General features: G+C 35.9%; 1 protein-coding gene across 2 annotated transcripts; it reads left to right on the forward strand.

Moving 5' to 3' along the window:
* The first annotated feature begins 1,942 nt into the window (after window positions 1–1,942).
* Window positions 1,943–14,831, forward strand: stat2 (signal transducer and activator of transcription 2). Of its 2 annotated transcripts, XM_032549786.1 has the most exons (24): window positions 1,943–2,126; window positions 2,537–2,678; window positions 2,773–2,917; window positions 3,174–3,269; window positions 3,649–3,741; window positions 3,856–3,934; window positions 4,066–4,145; window positions 4,528–4,679; window positions 4,771–4,929; window positions 5,029–5,118; window positions 5,688–5,747; window positions 5,889–5,909; window positions 5,997–6,090; window positions 6,289–6,336; window positions 6,415–6,498; window positions 6,613–6,711; window positions 6,795–6,930; window positions 8,366–8,418; window positions 8,660–8,745; window positions 10,194–10,330; window positions 10,430–10,618; window positions 11,132–11,186; window positions 11,376–11,467; window positions 13,737–13,951. In XM_032549786.1, exons 2-24 carry the CDS (start codon window positions 2,548–2,550, stop codon window positions 13,949–13,951), a joined length of 2,394 nt encoding a protein of 797 aa, XP_032405677.1. In that variant the 5' UTR covers window positions 1,943–2,126; window positions 2,537–2,547. The 2 variants fall into 2 exon arrangements, with proteins under 2 accessions (XP_032405677.1, XP_032405678.1); XM_032549787.1 differs by lacking the exon at window positions 1,943–2,126 and having other exon boundaries at window positions 2,548–2,678; window positions 13,737–14,831.
* The last annotated feature ends 2,529 nt before the right edge of the window (window positions 14,832–17,360 follow it).

The raw sequence follows: 17,360 nt of genomic DNA on the forward strand, positions 1-17,360 counted from the left end.
ACATAAAGATAACCATTGGTGACAAACGTTTAACACTGAGGACAATGTTAAACTGTGTAGATAAACATTAGGGGCAACTTTATTTTCACACGATTTATTAGTTTGATTTAAAGTCTGCAAATCTTGTAACCTTAAAGTGTTTTTAATTTAAAAAAATCTACTTAAGTTCAGTAACAAAGTTCTACTTTTTTTCTTCCTCCATCCATTCCTGAAAATTAGTAATTCATTTATAGTAAGGTATGTATTGTAGTCAGATTCAAGTTACTTTTTCAAAGTAACTATGCCATCACTGATGGCTACATGAGAACACCCAAACTTTCTGTGTATTTGTTACACAAGACAGAACACACAGGTGAGATATGTCTTATTGAATGCCAATACAAATCAATACAGAATCCCCAAGCTCTCATACATGTCAGGACTTGATTTCTCTTCCATCGTCTCCACCTTAAGGTTCTGTCATAATGTCCATTTGTTGCTAATTTAAACCCAACTACAGAGACCTTTCTACAATTTGCATGATTTAACACCATTCGTTATCAACTTTTTCTATGTAAATTATGTGGTTAGTCCATTTTGACCCTAGCTGTGTTACACCAGTGAACATGACTCCTGGTGTTCCCTGCCTCTCTGATAACACAAAGATGATAATGTGTATAAAGAAGTATCTTTTCAGATCTGTTTAACAAGTCATTCATGCATATTTTAAGTTTTGTGTCAACATCTCAAGTGAGCAACAGATCTACGTAGGTTACAGACCTGACACTGTAGCGTGAGTTGTTCTGTGATCTTTGCTCTATGTACATGTTTACCAATGTAATAAATCTATGAGCTATAAACCCAAAGGTTTCATATCTTTTTATGTAAATATGTGAACTTGACACTTTGACAATTACAGCTAAAAGCATGCAAACAATTTATGCTGTTGGAGACAAAGAGAAGGGTTAACCTACCTATGTAAAGAAAACAGACTACATGTGTACACTCTGTAATAGTGCATTTGTGGATTAGAAACTTTGCTTTCCTTACATCATTTTCAACAAGAAAACATCTAGTGCTATGATGTGTATTGTTCTAAAATAATATCCACTATATGCTAAGAATCATCAAGGAGCAGAAATGCAACAGGAATAAACCAAGAGATGCACCATTTACTTTTCTTTTTCTGTCTAATACAGATTAAGGATTTTCTTTGAGATCTGACGTGTCTTGTCTTGGCACTACCTGAGAGTAATTAATATCAGATTTTTACTTTTACAAAAGTAAGAAATAATTTTTAATAAAAGAAAAATCGAAATTATGTAAAATATTGTTGCTTGATTGTTTTAACTTGAACTTTTTAACATGCACCTACAGTATTTCACATAGTAATACCTTACTTTAACGTTATTATGTTATAAATTACATGCAATAGTAAATCAAATAAAAAGGAATGCTGTTTCAACATTCCACTTAAAAGTGAATTACGGTTCACAATGCATTTACAACATAAAAGTCACGTATTTACTCTGTTTGTGGTCACATATAAAGCAGCTGAAAGGGAAGCAAGGTGCTGCTTAATTAAATGTTTTTAGTTACCGTTGCATAAATAATCTGGTTTGTGATTTCTGATGCGTCACATGCTCCGGTTTGGTTAGTCACTTTCTCGACGTAATTTCTGGGAAACGATAATGGCAACAACAGCGCCGTAAGTTTCTATTTTGCTGTCTCCTAGACTCTGTACTGATTGACGTAGAGAATTGACCAATTGAATGCGGCGCTCTCTGAACGATTCGACCAATCAGGTCCCAGCTCTGAGCTGGAACGGAAACTGTGTGACGGCTAACGGCATTTCGGCTCTTGAGTTTCATCCAACGTCTGATACTCATGAGCCAAAATGGCGCCCGAGGGTCTCTCTCGAAAACACATTGGGAGGGGAAAATGCTGTCCAATTAGAGACAGAACGAGAGGAAAAGAAAGAGGAAATGTCATTTTCACGCCTTCTCCGACTCGGCAGTTGTTTTAGTAACATACAGCAGCAGTTGTGGCTCTTTGCGAAGCCTAAAGCGTTTGCTAGCTATGCATTTGTCCTAACTTGGCTCATAGTCACTTAGATAATTACGTGGACTGCGACAACTTAACTAAAGGTGAGTAAACATATTGCTACTGCGGTGCTTAACGCGGTTAATGGTGTTGACATGTCCTCGAAAATCCTGCAACTCGGGAAATAAACTGTAGCCAGTATTAGTGGTTTTGTAGCTTGTAGTTGCGGTCATTATATGTTACTGTAAAAAGAAGTTGCAGTCAAGTGTTACTTATTTTGTGTAATATTTGTATTGTGTGGACCTACATGCCTCCCTGCCTTGACACTTTGCTACTGGCACTCTTGAATTTCCGTACTGTGGGACAAATAAGTGAAATAAACTCGCCAGATTGTTCAATACTTTATTCCCTCGCATGTACAATTTGTCATGTCTGTCTGAAAGCCATTGCTGACAGTAATAGATCAGTTGCTTGTTTTTCTCAGCATGTGTGTTTCTGTTGTTGTAACTCCCAGTGAATCTCAGGATGGCCCAGTGGGACAGACTGAGGCAGCTCTCTGCTATTTACTGGCAGCAGCTTCATGAGCTTTATGACAGGGATGGTTTGCCTATGGATGTTCGCCACTACCTGTCGGCTTGGATAGAGAAGCAGGAGTGGTAAGACACTAATGCCTATAATGTTGTATGGTTATTACTAAACTGCATCTTGCACATAACTTACTCCCCGTCTGTATGGTGTGTTAATTCTTAGGCAACGAGCAGCTAGGGACTACGGCCTTGCAATGGTGTTGTACCAGGTTCTGCTGGAGAATCTGGATATCCAGCACAGCCGCTTTGTTCAGGAGGAGTCATTCTTGCAGCAGCACAACATCAGACGCTATAAACAGAGCTTTCAGGTGTGTAAAAATAAACACCACTCAGGTATTTGTTTTTCTTCTGAATTGCTCTCTGTGTCTTTTTAAACATGTTTGCATTATGTTCAAAGGGAACATTGAGTTCCCATTGACGTCACCTCAGGTGTATTTGGTTGTAAAGATAAGCATTAGAAAAGTAATTAACATTGCAGCTCTAATCACATTCATTATGTTGTTTGCGGTAACAGTTCCTCATTCTTTTTTTTTTAAATCCTCACCTGATCTGTGGTTCTGATAGAGGTATCAAGATGAGCCCTGTGCTTTGGCAAGCACAATCCAGTGGTTTCTGGAAAAAGAGAAGGAAATCCTGAACAGTGCTGAACTGAATGAACAGGTTTGGGCAACTCTTATTTTGCTAATGTACTGTACATTCATTGTAAAGGGGACATACAACACGCTGCTGCACATCACAATAATAGAAGCGGCATTCACTGTTTATGTTTCTTTCGATATATGCATGACTGCTCTGTCAGCCTGGTGCTGCACAATACATTAAATTTCAATATCAATATGCACAACATTGCAATCTTGAATTCAAAGACTTTTGATTGCTGCTATTTTTTTGTACTTTTTAAGGGGACTTTTGTTTATTGATATATTTTTTTACATTAATACTTTAATATACGCAACTGTCTCTCTGTAACTTAATCAACAGAAGAATCACATTGCTGTAGGTTTTCCCAGCCTTTAAATTCCCCGCTCCTTCGTTTCAGGTGCAGCTTTTGCAAGTTGAGCAGGAAGCCATGGAGACGACCTGTCAGCAGGAGCTTCAACGCAAAATGGCTGGACTGAGGAACGATGTGCAGGTGAAGATAGTGTTATTTTGTTTTGTGACTGATTTGCTCTGTATTGATAAACTCTATCATGCTCACCGATTTTTTTCTCATTTTCTGTCTTGTGCTGAATGTTGTGGGACATAGTGTTTGGAACATGCAATTATATGCCTGGAGGAGCAGCAAGATGAGTTTGATTTTAAATATCAAACCCACAAGATGGAAGGTTAGGACTTTAAAGGCTCCTAATTCTATTTTCATTCACCGATACTGAGTAATACTGTGGTCTGAATCACAGCTTCATGCTCTTTTGTCTTACATGGAAACTTTCAACCCACAATGGAAATTCTCATGCAGCTGTGACAGATGAGGCACAGAAGAATGAACGGAAGAAAATGTTTCAGTCACTAATCAACAAACTGAATGACTATAGAAAGGTAGGAAGCTATTACTATTTACTAATTGTGAACTAATTATTAAAAGCAGCATTAATAAAACACATTAAATGCATCCAAAGTAAGAATTCCTAATGTTTTCAGTCTACAAACTTATACTTTGATGCACTGTTCTTGAATTCATTAAAGTCAGATAAAGGTTAATGGATATGTGGGGTTTATCTTATCTTGTTTAATTAAGAGCTATTGCTGATAAGAAATCTACAGCATAAGTTTTAGGTTTTAGTTCTGGTGGAATCAGCTGCTAAGACCTCAATAAAAACTTCAATTTGATATCAAACGTCAAAAGCCAGGTCAGTGTATCTCTGTTTCTCCCTACATATTGTATAATTCTTTTTATTTATCTTGTATATTTAATATTTAGAGCACCCTAGCAGACTTGAACAAGCTTTTGGACCGGGCTGAAGACCTGATCAATCTGTTGGTGCGGATAGAGCTGGTGGACTGGCAGAGGAGGCAGCAGAAATCCTGCATCGGTGCTCCAGACAATGTTTGCCTAGATCAGTTGGAAAAATGGTATACTTATATACTCCCCTTATAAATAAAGTTTTAGAAATGAATTATTTCCACTTACAGCTTTTAAATCTCGATTCTCTTTGTCTTCTAGGTTCACCTGCGTGGCAGTGTGCCTGTTCCAGGTCCGGGAGTTTCTCAATAAGCTGGACGAGTTAGTGGGAAAAATGTCCTATGAAAACGACCCTATAAAGGCCCAAAAACCTGCACTAAATAAGAGAGTTGATGCTCTTCTTAAAGACTTACTCAAGAGGTATGCCATTACAAGGCAGTTTGTTTTTTTCTGCTGATGTTTGGGGTTGTTTTTTGTGAAAATGCACTGATACTTAGTTTTTTTGATGATACTTCCAAGTTCGTTTGTGGTCGAGACTCAGCCATCCATGCCTCAGGGAAAGGGCCCCCTGGTTTTGCGTACAAATGTCCAGTTCTCTGTTAAGACAAGGTCAGTGTTGCACCATGTGAAGTGCTTTTTAATATTTTTAATATTTATGCATATTAAAAAGAGATTTGAGAGTTATTGGTTGTTTTTCAGAGTTGTAATTATAAAGTTGTGCCAAATGGTTTTCTTTGTGGTCTGGTTTGCCAAAACCATTTTTGATACTTTCAGATTTTTTCCCTAAAGACCATAACAGATAAAAAACTTAAGCAAGTGTTGCAGGTTCCTTGATAGATGTTCTAATTTTGAATTCAGAGAAAATGAACAAATTACAAGATTATTTTTTATTAATACTTTATACCAGATCAAAAGTTGTGATCAACAATCCGAGCAGAAAATCATCCTAATCCGATCTCTGACCATTTGATTCGTGTATCTCTATAGACATATAAAACATGCAAATTTACAACTATTTTAATTTTATTGTAGCTTATCACATAATAATAACATTAATTCTGATCAGTGAGTGGTTTGCTGTTTTGTTTTTACAAATATTACTTAGATCTATCACCTTTTTGTTTTGCACTATAAGCTTCTATCTAAGCCGTTCTTTGTTTTGATACTTCAAATCTTAGACTTCTGGTTAAGTTTGCTGAACTGAACCACTCCATGAAGGTGAATGTATCCATGTCAAGGTAAGATTTCTAGCTTACAGTATTTAATTAGTGCTCACAGAAGTAATCCCCTGCCTTTAGTTTTTTCCTCCATGTGATAACGAATGACATGTTATTTCCTCTCTCTGGTTGCTGCCCTCCTCTCTTCGGTCTTGAATTTAGGGAGACTCCTCAGATCAAAGGGTGAGTTTTGTTTCTTCCCAGCCTCAATGTAACAAGAACAGCTGGGTAGATTTTTTTTGTTTCCACTAATGGCGGGTCTGTTTGTAGATATCGGCGCTTCAATGTGCTGGGAAGTGCAACCAAGGATTTGAACATGGCTGAGAGTCTCAGTGGAGGCATGGTTGCAGACTTCAGACATCTGGTGAGTATTAATGGTTTGAAAAGACTTGGTAAATGCTAACCAGTTAATATTTCTACAGCATTTAAGCAAGTTTAACACAGTGAAACATCCATGTTTAAATTATTCCACATGTTTAACAGTAAATGTCAGATTATCAGAGTAGTCATTGGCAAACTTTCATAGCCAGAATAATTTTAACTTGAAGTGTTTGCTTTTTAGTCTCTGAAGGAGCAGAAGTCTGGAGGGGGTGGAAAAGGAATCAGTGAGGTGAGTTAAATTAAATCAATAAACCCTCAGTTGTTTTTTTTTGTCATGGGTTTGATCTGACGGTGTGTTCTTGGACAGATTTCTCTGAGTGTTACAGAGGAGCTGCACATCATCTACTTCAACACTGTCTTTGAGCTGAAGGGCTTTTCAGTGGAGCTGCAGGTGAGGTTTTGGCTGCTTCTTTTGATTTACAACTCTTAGTAACAAGCAGCAAAGATGTTAATCATCAACACAGCAATGACCTGCACTGAATCTGTCCTTCCCTCACCCCTGCAGGCCTCCTCCCTTCCTGTGGTTATTATCTCAAACTCCAGCCAGCAGCAAAGTGCCTGGGCATCTATCCTCTGGTTCAACATGCTTAGCTTGGATCCAAAGGTGAAAAGTCGCACTCTTTACCTCACACCACTTTGCATATTGTTAACAATGTCAACAATGTTAATATTCGCGTCTTTGCCCAGGATATTATGTTCTTCGCCACCGTTCCTGCAGCTCCTTGGCCACAGTTTGGAGAGATGTTGAGCTGGCAGTTTCTCTCTGCCACAAAACGTGGTCTGGATGATGATCAGCGCAAAATGATTGCACACAAGCTGTTTGGTAAATGCTTAAAAAGTTAATTAAGAAGTTTATTCTGAGAGAAATGTGTCGTTTGTATTGTATTGGGCTGCATATGTATTATTATTCCTGTCAGGATAATAACTTTTCTGGAAAATAAATTGTCCCAGGAGTTATTGCAATACACAATCATTTTGTTTTGAGTTGATTTTCAAGGAATATAAGGGTAATTACATAATAATGCAAGTATGCCTTCTGAAAGATTAATACACTTCAATTTCTAACAAACATTTAACACTGGAACTGGAAGACATTTTAAATGTCCAAAATAATTAAACAAAACAACCGAAACAACAAATGAAATGGACACTGAAATCTCTGTAAACCAAATCGTCCTTCAGAAAAAGGGGCTAGTTGCACCAGACTGAGTTTCTCTTCCTAAACCTCTCAGTATTTTGTCCAATTCTTACAATCCTCCCCAGTTGGTGTAACTGAGTCAAGTTTGTAGGTTGCCAGCTCTCTGTTTGCCCTCTGAGATTAAAAAAGGGCTTTTTCATAGTAAAAACATTGACTTATCTATTCTTTGCAGCTGTATCAGTGATTTTCCTAAAGTCTACTTGGAAGATCCAGGACGGGAAACAATTTTTATGACCTCAGTTGTGTCAGTAATAGCTACTATGGATGTTGTACCTGTCTTTAAATACTAGGGAACTAATAAGTTGATATTCTGGTATTTTCACATCCTATATTTTCAGCATTATCTTTGCTTTGTTTCAGTCTGAGATAAAACTGCTCGCAAATATAAACTTTATTGTTGGGGAAAAAAAGAAGTGTAGTGTAATTCCTAACAGCTTTATTAGATTTACAGCAACTACATACAGTAAAAATAAAGTGCCTTGTTGCTATCTTAAGGTTTTATATAATAGGAAGTAATAAAATACCCTGAGGTGCTCAGGCTAAAAATTTAAATATGAACGATACACGGTGCATGACACTTTTAGTTTACCATTAACGTCTAATTGCACTGTTATTTAAAAAAAAAACCCACAGGACTGTGTTATACACTCATTGACATAGTCAACAAGTGTATAACAATTTTGTTTCAAAACATTATTTCTCGTCCAAGTAAAGTCTGTCTCCCAAACATTATCCAGTACCATGACTTCATGAAATAAGCATTTGCCCCTGCAGCTTTTTTTGTCCTGCGTTAAGTAAATCAGTTCAATAAGCCATGCGTCAATGCTCATCTAAAGCTATGATTTTGTCATTTAAAGACATTAAAATGTCTAAAGGGCGGGCTTATGTTTTTCACGTGGCTGTCTGAAGACTGTAAAAACCTGCCTGCACTTCTACAGGAATTCATAATGATGAGGGTTGTGCAGCATAGTTCAGTGTTTTTGCTTTCAGACATGTTTTCTAAGAGCTAGTAGACCTGAATGGACATGAATAATGCAGCTTTCTCTCTGTGCTCTGCCAGGGAAGCAGCAGAACTACGACATCTGCCAAGTGACATGGTCAAAGTTTTCAAAGGTGAGAATGGAAAGTAGATAATTTATTGTAAAATAATGTTTTGCGATGTTCAACGTCACCATTTAATGCAACATTTGCGTGTATGCACCTAAACTCTAATTTGTCTTTCAGTTTTTCCTGTATAATTATAGTTACAGTGTGCACATTTGGTTGTTGTGAAAATGTTAAGAACTTTTTACATTTACACAACTTGTATTATTATTCTGTTATATTGATATATATTTTTTTCTGTTCATTTCAGGAAAGTGGTCCTGAGACTTTCTGGGTGTGGTTTGATGGCATCCTGGTGATGGTGAAATCCTACCTGGAAAACATCTGGAGGGAAGGGTGAGTGCTCTGGATTTCATACCCCGCAGCAACTTGGGCCTCACATATATCCCAACCATCTAACACTGTTACACTACGATGATTTTATCATGCATTTATGATAACATCATAAATGCATGATTTATGATTTCATCATAAATGAAATCATAAATCATTTCATTAATGTGTTTAACGATGAACACATTAAGGTGTGCTTATCGTGAAGCATTAGTAATATTTCTACACTCTTAAATGCTAACATTTATGGTATTCCACTTACATATGTGTGGGATTTTACAGGACAAATCAACACAAACTAGCACACTGAGCGACAATGGAAGCAAAATGATATGTAGCTCGCAAATTATTTTACACAAAAAATCTGAAAAATGTGGCATGCATTGGTATAAAACCTCAGTTTGTATTTTACCACAAGCTTTGAATCAACAGTATGTTGTGGTGGTGGGGAAAATTGCAAGAGAGAGCCTGTTAGAGGCTGCATATTAGTTGAGCTGAGGGTGGAGATTCAGACCCTAAACATACAGCAGAGATACAATGGCATCATTTAAATGAAAGATTTTATGTACTGGAATGGCCTAGTCAAAATTAAGAGAACACTTAAAATGATCAGTTTCTCTGATTTTACTTTTTGTAGGTATATGTTTGAATAAAGTGAACATTGTTCCTTTATTCTATAAACTACTGACAACACGTCTCCGAAATTCCATGTTAAAATTTAGTATTTATTTGCAGAAAATGAGAAATTGTCAAAATAAAACGACGCAGCGCTTTCGGACCTCAAATAATGCAGAGAAAACAAGTTCATATTCATTTAGAAACAACAATACTAATGTTTTAACTCAGGAAGAGTTCAGAAATTGATATTTGGTGGAATAACCAGGAGGTTTTCAATGGGGTTCAGTGCAGTGGGCTCTTCATTTTTTTCCAGCTATGTATGTATATATTAAAGATTAGGAGGCGTTGAATATAAATTCATGGTACATTTTTTTCAGATGTTTATTCGTATAGAAAAACTAAAATACCTGTATCAATTTGATTCCATTTCACAATTATACAATTTATATCAATCATATCTGATAGAATCCCAATGAAAAACACAACACTTCTTCATGCTGTGTAGATATATTTAGAAGTTATGTAAAGTATGTGGCTGTTTGGTATTTATTTAAAAAAATACAACACAAAATGTTATACAGAACAACCATAATTTTGCAGATCTATGGTTTTCTTAAAATTAGATTGCAAATGTTTTAGATCAATGACCTGTAGGACGAGCGTGATCTAGTTTGGTTTTATGTAGTAGTAATATTAATAATAATGATAATAATAATACATTTTGTTTGTAGGTGCCTTTCTTCACAATCAAGGCCACCTTACATAATTCAACATAAAAAAACAAACACAAAAGAGTAAGAGTAAAGTGTTTTTTTCTTTCTTTCTAAATGCAGCCTTATTATGGGTTTTGTGAGCAGAGGAAAAGAAAAACTGCTCCTGAAGAAGAAGAAGAGAGGCACTTTCTTGTTGCGCTTCAGTGAAAGTGTGGTGGGAGGAATCACCTTCTCCTGGGTGGAAATAGACTCAACTGGTTTGACATTTTTTATTTCAAAATACATTCAACACCAATTAAAGCTGTTTTATTATTCTTTCTGTTTTATCACTCTTGTATCTTTGTCATTAATTTTAGGTGAGCCTGATATAAAAACGGTCCAGCCCTTCACAAAAACCGATCTCTGCCAGATCCCGTTCCACGAAATCATCAGAAATTTCCAGATCTTGGAAGCCGAAAACATCCCAGAAAGTCCTCTGCTTTTCCTGTATCCCGACACTCCAAAAGATGAAGCTTTTGGAAAGTGGTACTGTGAGAAGAGTGGAGGTATGGGTTTCACATGCCACTGCAAAATTTAATTTACACCCAAATGTTCTTTACACTGCAAAAATACAAAATCTTACCAAGTATTGTTGGACTAGTTTCTATTCCAAATATCTTAGGACACTTGAGATAAAACAAAACTAACTTACAAGTAGCCTTTCATCAAGAAATATGAGCTTGTTTTAAGTCACTAATTTATTAATATTGATGAAAATTAACTTGTTCCATTGGCAGATAATTTCACTTATAACATGGGAAAAATGTCTTGTTTCAAGTAAAATGATCTGCCAATTGAGTTAGTACTTTTTCGTCAATATTAAGGAATTACTGATTTAAAACAACCTTCTTTATCTTGCTGAAAAGTTTCTTATAAGTTAGCTTTGTCTTATTTCAAGTGTGCTAAAGTTAGACTAAAATTACTTGGTACGGTTTTGTGTTTTTGCAGTGTAGATATTTCTACAAGATGTTATTGTGGCTAAACTCACAAAATCACATGTTTTCTTTGAACCTTTTCAGCTGACAATCCTTACATGAAGTACATCAAAACCAAGCTGATGTTTGTTTCTAAAGAGTAAGTGTTTTTCTTTTCTTGAATGAGGCTGGCTTTTTTTTTTGCCGAAAAAAAGCAAAAAAAAATAAAACCCTAGCCCTTTTACAACCTTTTATAACAGAAGAAAAACAAAAATAAATAGTTTACCCACTTAATTTTTTAATAATATGAGCTACTGGTTGTAATGGCTGTTTGTCATTGGTCATGTAGGAACACACTGGAAGCTAGGTCACCCATGTCCTGTGACATGACACAGGGTGATTGCCTGGAGCCAATGAATGGCCTGTATGGAGAGGCAGCTGGTGAGTCCTGGCTCTCCTTGCTGTCAAATCCAGCTGAAAACCTTCAAACCAATCAACCCCATCATCAGAGAGCTCTGTCATTGCTTTAGTTCGGCTTTGTGGTGTTTGAGAGCAGTGGGGAGCATGCACTAAGTGATGGCTGTGACACCGCTGAGCATGTCTCCCATTGTGGGTCGTTTCTTCCGCATGTTCATGCCTGTTGTCCTCTGTTCTCACCAAACCTCTCGGGTGTCTGGGTTACAAAAGATGGTTGCTAACATTTTCATTCAGTCTGGCTGCATTTAGGTTTTGCTTCTTTGCATTTCACTGCATGAAAGTAAAAACTGCATTTCATCCAAATGAGCAGAGATTAATTAGGAAAACTAAAGATATTTTAGTCTTTTTTTTTTTAGCATAATGAAGCAATGAACCAAGTATTGACTTAGAAAAATGGTTATGTGATAATTAAAACTAATAGTATACTTCTAATTGTTTTTTTGCAGAATTATGTTAAATACTCATACTTGTTCTCATTTAGTTTTAAATTGTTAGAAAGGACCACTGTGTGACACCTTCCTAAAATAAAGGCATAAGTCAATTTTTTCCAAAAGTGTTTTTTCTTTGTTTTGCTGGTATCATCTTTTATTTAAAAAAAAAAAATGGCTTAGTCCATTATTAGGAAGGTGACAATAACACACCTTGCCTGACAGGGAATGTGAGTCCATATGCATTTCAAGAAAATAGGCATTAAAAGTAATTTTTTCAGAAATTCAATTCAAAAGTTAAGTACTTTTGAATCGTAAAAGTAATTTTGCAATTCAGTAATTTAGTTGTAAAAGTAAAAGAACTATAATGCAATTCAAAACTAAATTGAATTACAAATATACAGATTCATTACAAGCAGAGATATTAAACAAGTGCTTATCTCTGGTGATTTTGATAGTTATGGCTTTCAGCCAATGAGAACAAATAAATGTTTCATTAGACTAAAAAAACATACAGTAAGTAATTGTTTTACCTTATTATGGGCCACCCTGATAGGGCAGCAATCAGTACCATATGTAAGAAAAAAGTCTGGTCAAAAAAAGGAATAACTACAGCCTGGAGAGGATTATGAAGCCTGTTAAAGAATTTGCAGGCAATTCACAAGTGGAGGTCTCCAGCTGGTGGAGGCTTTATTGAACCGTCTTATCTGGGCTGAGGAGAAAAAAAATTGGGCCAAAGTTCTCCTTTCAGATGACTGTAAGATTAAAATTTAATTTGGAAATCGATGTCCGAGAGTCTGGAGGAAGAGTGGAGAGGCACAGAATCCACATCGCTTGATTTCCAGCATTAAGTTTCCACAGTCAGTGATGGTTTGGGGAGCTGGTGTTGGTCCACTGGGTTTTCTGAAGTCCACAGTCAGAGCAGCCGTCCAGCAGGACATTTTAGTGAACTTCATGCTTCCTTCTGTTGAGAAGCTTTATGGAGTTTCTGATTTCATTTTCCAGCAGGACTTGGCACCAGCCATGTCGCCAAATTCCTGCTCTAATAACCACAATAGTACATAGTCAAACCAGTCACTGATTGACTGGTTTGACCTAATCTTTATTCCAAATCTGTGAAGTATTGCCAAGAAGAAGGTATGAGGCAGCAGATCAGACAACACAGGCGAGCCGAATGCCGGTGTCAAACCAGCTAGGGCTTCCTTAACAGACCCAGCAGTGGCAAAGCTTGTCACCTCCATGCCATTCCGCATTAATGCAGTAATTCATGCAAAAGTTATTGAGTCTATAGTGGAGTAAAAAAACTTTTCATAAAGCTTTTATTTCTTTTACAGAATAGTTTTTTAATGCTTTGATTTCAGAGGAACTGAATTTTTGGTTTTCATTAGCTGGAAGTCATAATCATTAAAGTTAACAGTAATAAATACTTTGAAAAAGGCATTGGGGTGTAATAAAAAAATGAATGGCTTGGTTTCACCTTTTCAACTGAAGTACTTCTTATTTACTGCGTCTTTACTTCTTCAAATCTTTTGTTTTGAGTTTTATTAACTCAAAATAAAACGTATGCCTTGCTGCTGCTGCATTACCTCAACTACAGGTGATAAATTATACTTGGTTCAATTTCTTCTCCTCTGTGCTTTCATGCAGAATCAGTCCTTCCTTTTTTATTTTGTGCACATGACCAAATGCCATTTTTAATCACTCTCACTTCCCCTTTAAAATCAGAGTCATAACGACACAAATTCAGCCGCAGAAACCAAAAGCAAAGCAATAACTTTCTCTTTCCTGGTTTTCCTCCCGCCTAGAACAAGAGGATGAGCCTCATATTCTGCAGTCACAGCTGGAAACCTTTCAGGATCCCATGCTGAGCAGCTCTCTCGAACCCTTGGAGGACGATTGTCTGTTGTACCCGAGCTTCACTGATTCTGACTTCATACAGCCCGACTCATTCCTGACTGATTTCAACATGTTAACACCCAGCCTCCTGCCTGCACAAACCTGTGGAGGTATTTTCCAGTAGATCTGTGTATGCCGGCCATCACTATACTAATATGCTGACCCCTATTTGCAAAATCCATGTAAAGAACTGTGATACAGTGAACAAGCTGAATATTAAACACAACAGCTCATTGATTTTCCGATCATGTTGATAAGTCATTGTCAATCTTCTTCGCCCGTTAATATTTATGCAAACAAAACGTCAAAGACTGAAGGAGCTGGTTTCAAACCTGGAATTTTATCAATTCATTTTTCAAAGATTAGAAGCAGAAAAATGGTAAAGTGGTGGGAAGTACTGTATAAAGCACTTTGAAGACGCCTTCTTCTTGAAAATGTGGCTGTTAAATTATTTTATTCTTGTTGGGTTGAAACTTGTATTTTATTTTGTTTTGTTGAAATTTTTATGTTTTTAGCTGGACGTCCACGAACCCTGTGAAGAATTGTCCTAGAATAAGGCACTCCTTTGATTATTTTATATGCAGTCTATATAAATTCACTCAATTTAATCAGTGTTTTATCATAAATCAACATAATCTCGGTGAAACTGTGGTAAACATTTACCCTTTTTTCTTGTGTTACCTTTAACATATTGTTTTCCCAAAGCTTGGCTCTTCCTTCCTTTGCCCTTATAACATTCATTTACCCGTATAAAGTCTTTTTGCATATATTGTCTATTCTTGCACTTCCAAATAGTTTGTCATTTTGGCTAAAAAGTCTGTTCTACTTTAGTACTCTACTTAATCTCAGTCTTTATATTTTTTTGGTGAAATGGAAATCGTTTCTAATAAGCTGTCTTTTTAGCTGACTTCAGATTTAAATCCAGTTGTTCTCCACTGTTAATTGTACTTCTGGAGAGTTTAATTCACTTGGTTTATGTAATAAAGCTTGTTGAAAGAAAACAATTTGATTTGAATCACGTCTTGATTTACAGACATAAACTAGTCATTTATGATCACAGGTCATACACATTTACTTGGCATAACAACATAAGAATGAAAAATATCCACCTATGTGGCTTCAAACTGGGCAAAGGAATATTCTGCTTAAATGTTTTGGTATAGATGTGGATAAAGTTGTTGGCGTGACTATTAAAGACGTGCAGATGATCTTAAACTCGCCGTTAATTTTTGTAATGTAATCTCTCATTGAATAATTTTCAAAAACCTGCTTTCAGGATTCAGCTGAAGACCTAATGAACCAATGTGAGTTTTTCTAGAGAGTTTATAATATGCATTACATCAAGGTTTTCAATCCATTTGCTAGATATACATGACAGAAAGTCATGGATTACTAATTAAAACTATGATTATCTCAAAAACAGACAATACATTTAGGAATGCTTCAGTTACATAATTTTGTTTAGCTTGATATGAACATTTGCATCACAAAATGAACAAAATGAATGTGACTTTTTTATACCCTGCTGAATAAATGTATATTTAATAGTATAATACTCCTTAATTCTGCTTCTGCGGGAAATAGACTTATACTGTCACATAATTATTTTGTAGAAAAATGACACGATTCAAAATTAAAAGAAGAAAATGTTAACTCAGAACTTTAAGTATATTTAGATTGCTACTTTATGGATGCTAAAAAAGTCTCAAATATTGTACTTTGCAACAGCACGTTTTCATCTAATCCAGCAGTGCTAAACAAATAGCCTTTGTTCACCTTTTTGACTTTTGCGCATCTTGTTGCTTCATGGCTTAAAGTGGAAGTTTGGTTCACCAAAATGTTCCTGTTTTGAAATGTGTAACAGCAATCTAGCTTATTGCACACAAGGAGACATGAAAAGACCAAAGTTGAAACTGGGGCTACAGGTGGTAGATGTTTTATCATCTCTCAATAATTAATTAATATAACAAAAAAAAGGGAGAACCATTTATAGGTCCTCCAGCGTCTAAATGTCAAATTCTTGGTCTTTTTTTGTGATGTTCTGTTCTCGTGTGTGTGGTGGACAGTAACTTAAAAGAAATGTACCTTTGACGTCATCAGCTCTACCACAACCAAACTCCAGACTCAACACCCGGACGCTGTTATTGTGTCTTGTCTCTTGTCTTGTCTTGTCTCTATGCTGTAACTGCGAAGTAATTTCCCTGCTGGGATGAATAAAGTACTTCTATTCTATTCTATTCTATTTAGAGTAGTTTTATAACATCATGCTTTTTACTATTTTAGACATGGGCAGAGTGTCTATTCATTTTAGGGTTTTAAAAGTCCCAGAATTGACACATAACTCTATATTTGTGTCTGTATGATGATATCATTTTACAATATTAAATTTGATGTTCTGATCAAATTACTCAGTACAGATCAGTCCTTCCTGTGGACTGTGGTGTATCACTCAGGATAATAATTCATGACACTGTTACACATATTGGAAACATCACTCAACTACGGACTGATAATGGTTTAAATTTTAAAAGTAATTTACATTGAGAGGAAATAAAAATGAATGCTCTGATCATTGGGTAGCTCTAAACTGACAACTAATTATTGCACATTTAGTGTTGAAAATATTTAAACAGAAATTGATTTTTCTGCAGTAAAAAATTATTTTTGTTAAAAGACTGCAGCTTTGTTTCTTTAGCTTTTTTTTTTTACCCAGCCGTATTCTTTGTAAATCAGTTCGGTTATGATTTGTGGTTTTTAATTTTGTGAGGCCTACATGCAGTACCTCATAAAGACTTGCAGGGGGGGTAGTAGAGCCAACATCCAAGTCCAAAGAGGTTGATATTGACAGGCTCAATGAATTTCCCCTCTAATAACAATAATATCCTATAGATATAATTTTGACAATGCTCAGGGAGCTGAGCATGTTGGTCAAAACCCTGTGTTTGAAAGATTAAAAGTCAGCAAAATATCATTAAGCTAGATAATTACATTATTTCAGTGTGGGGTTCTTAACTTGCATCAACAGATGCTTAAGTTTATTAACTTTTTTTTCCTTTTTTGTTGTTGCCGATCAACTAGAATAGTCTAGATAATTATTTATTAACGTGAGGGACAATACAGGAACATGTAACGCAAAGACTGACTGTCAAAGCATTTTCTTTTTTTTGCTACTACCCCCAAAATTTGAATAGGGTAAAATATTAGGTCACTTTATTTATGTTATTTTTCTGGTTTTAACTTAAAATTATTGATAATTAGCCAGATAGTCCAAACATATGTTGTCCACTTGAGATCAAAAACTTGAAAAGGATGTTTAAAGTAAAGTAACCTTGAATATGTTTCAGAGGGGATGTTATAATTCCTGCATGTATGTGTTTATGTTTTCTTACAGAGGTTACCACTGTGTGCATGAATCACTTAGTCAACAGACAGAAGTAAATTAGAAAGAGTGTCTAAGTATTACCCTTATGAGTCACAGAGGGCTTTGCTGCTGTTAAAGTGTTTTAAACAAAACTGGGTCAAGAAAAAATCAG

This window comes from Xiphophorus hellerii, chromosome 20 (assembly GCF_003331165.1).
Source record: "Xiphophorus hellerii strain 12219 chromosome 20, Xiphophorus_hellerii-4.1, whole genome shotgun sequence".
Lineage (NCBI taxonomy): Eukaryota > Metazoa > Chordata > Actinopteri > Cyprinodontiformes > Poeciliidae > Xiphophorus > Xiphophorus hellerii.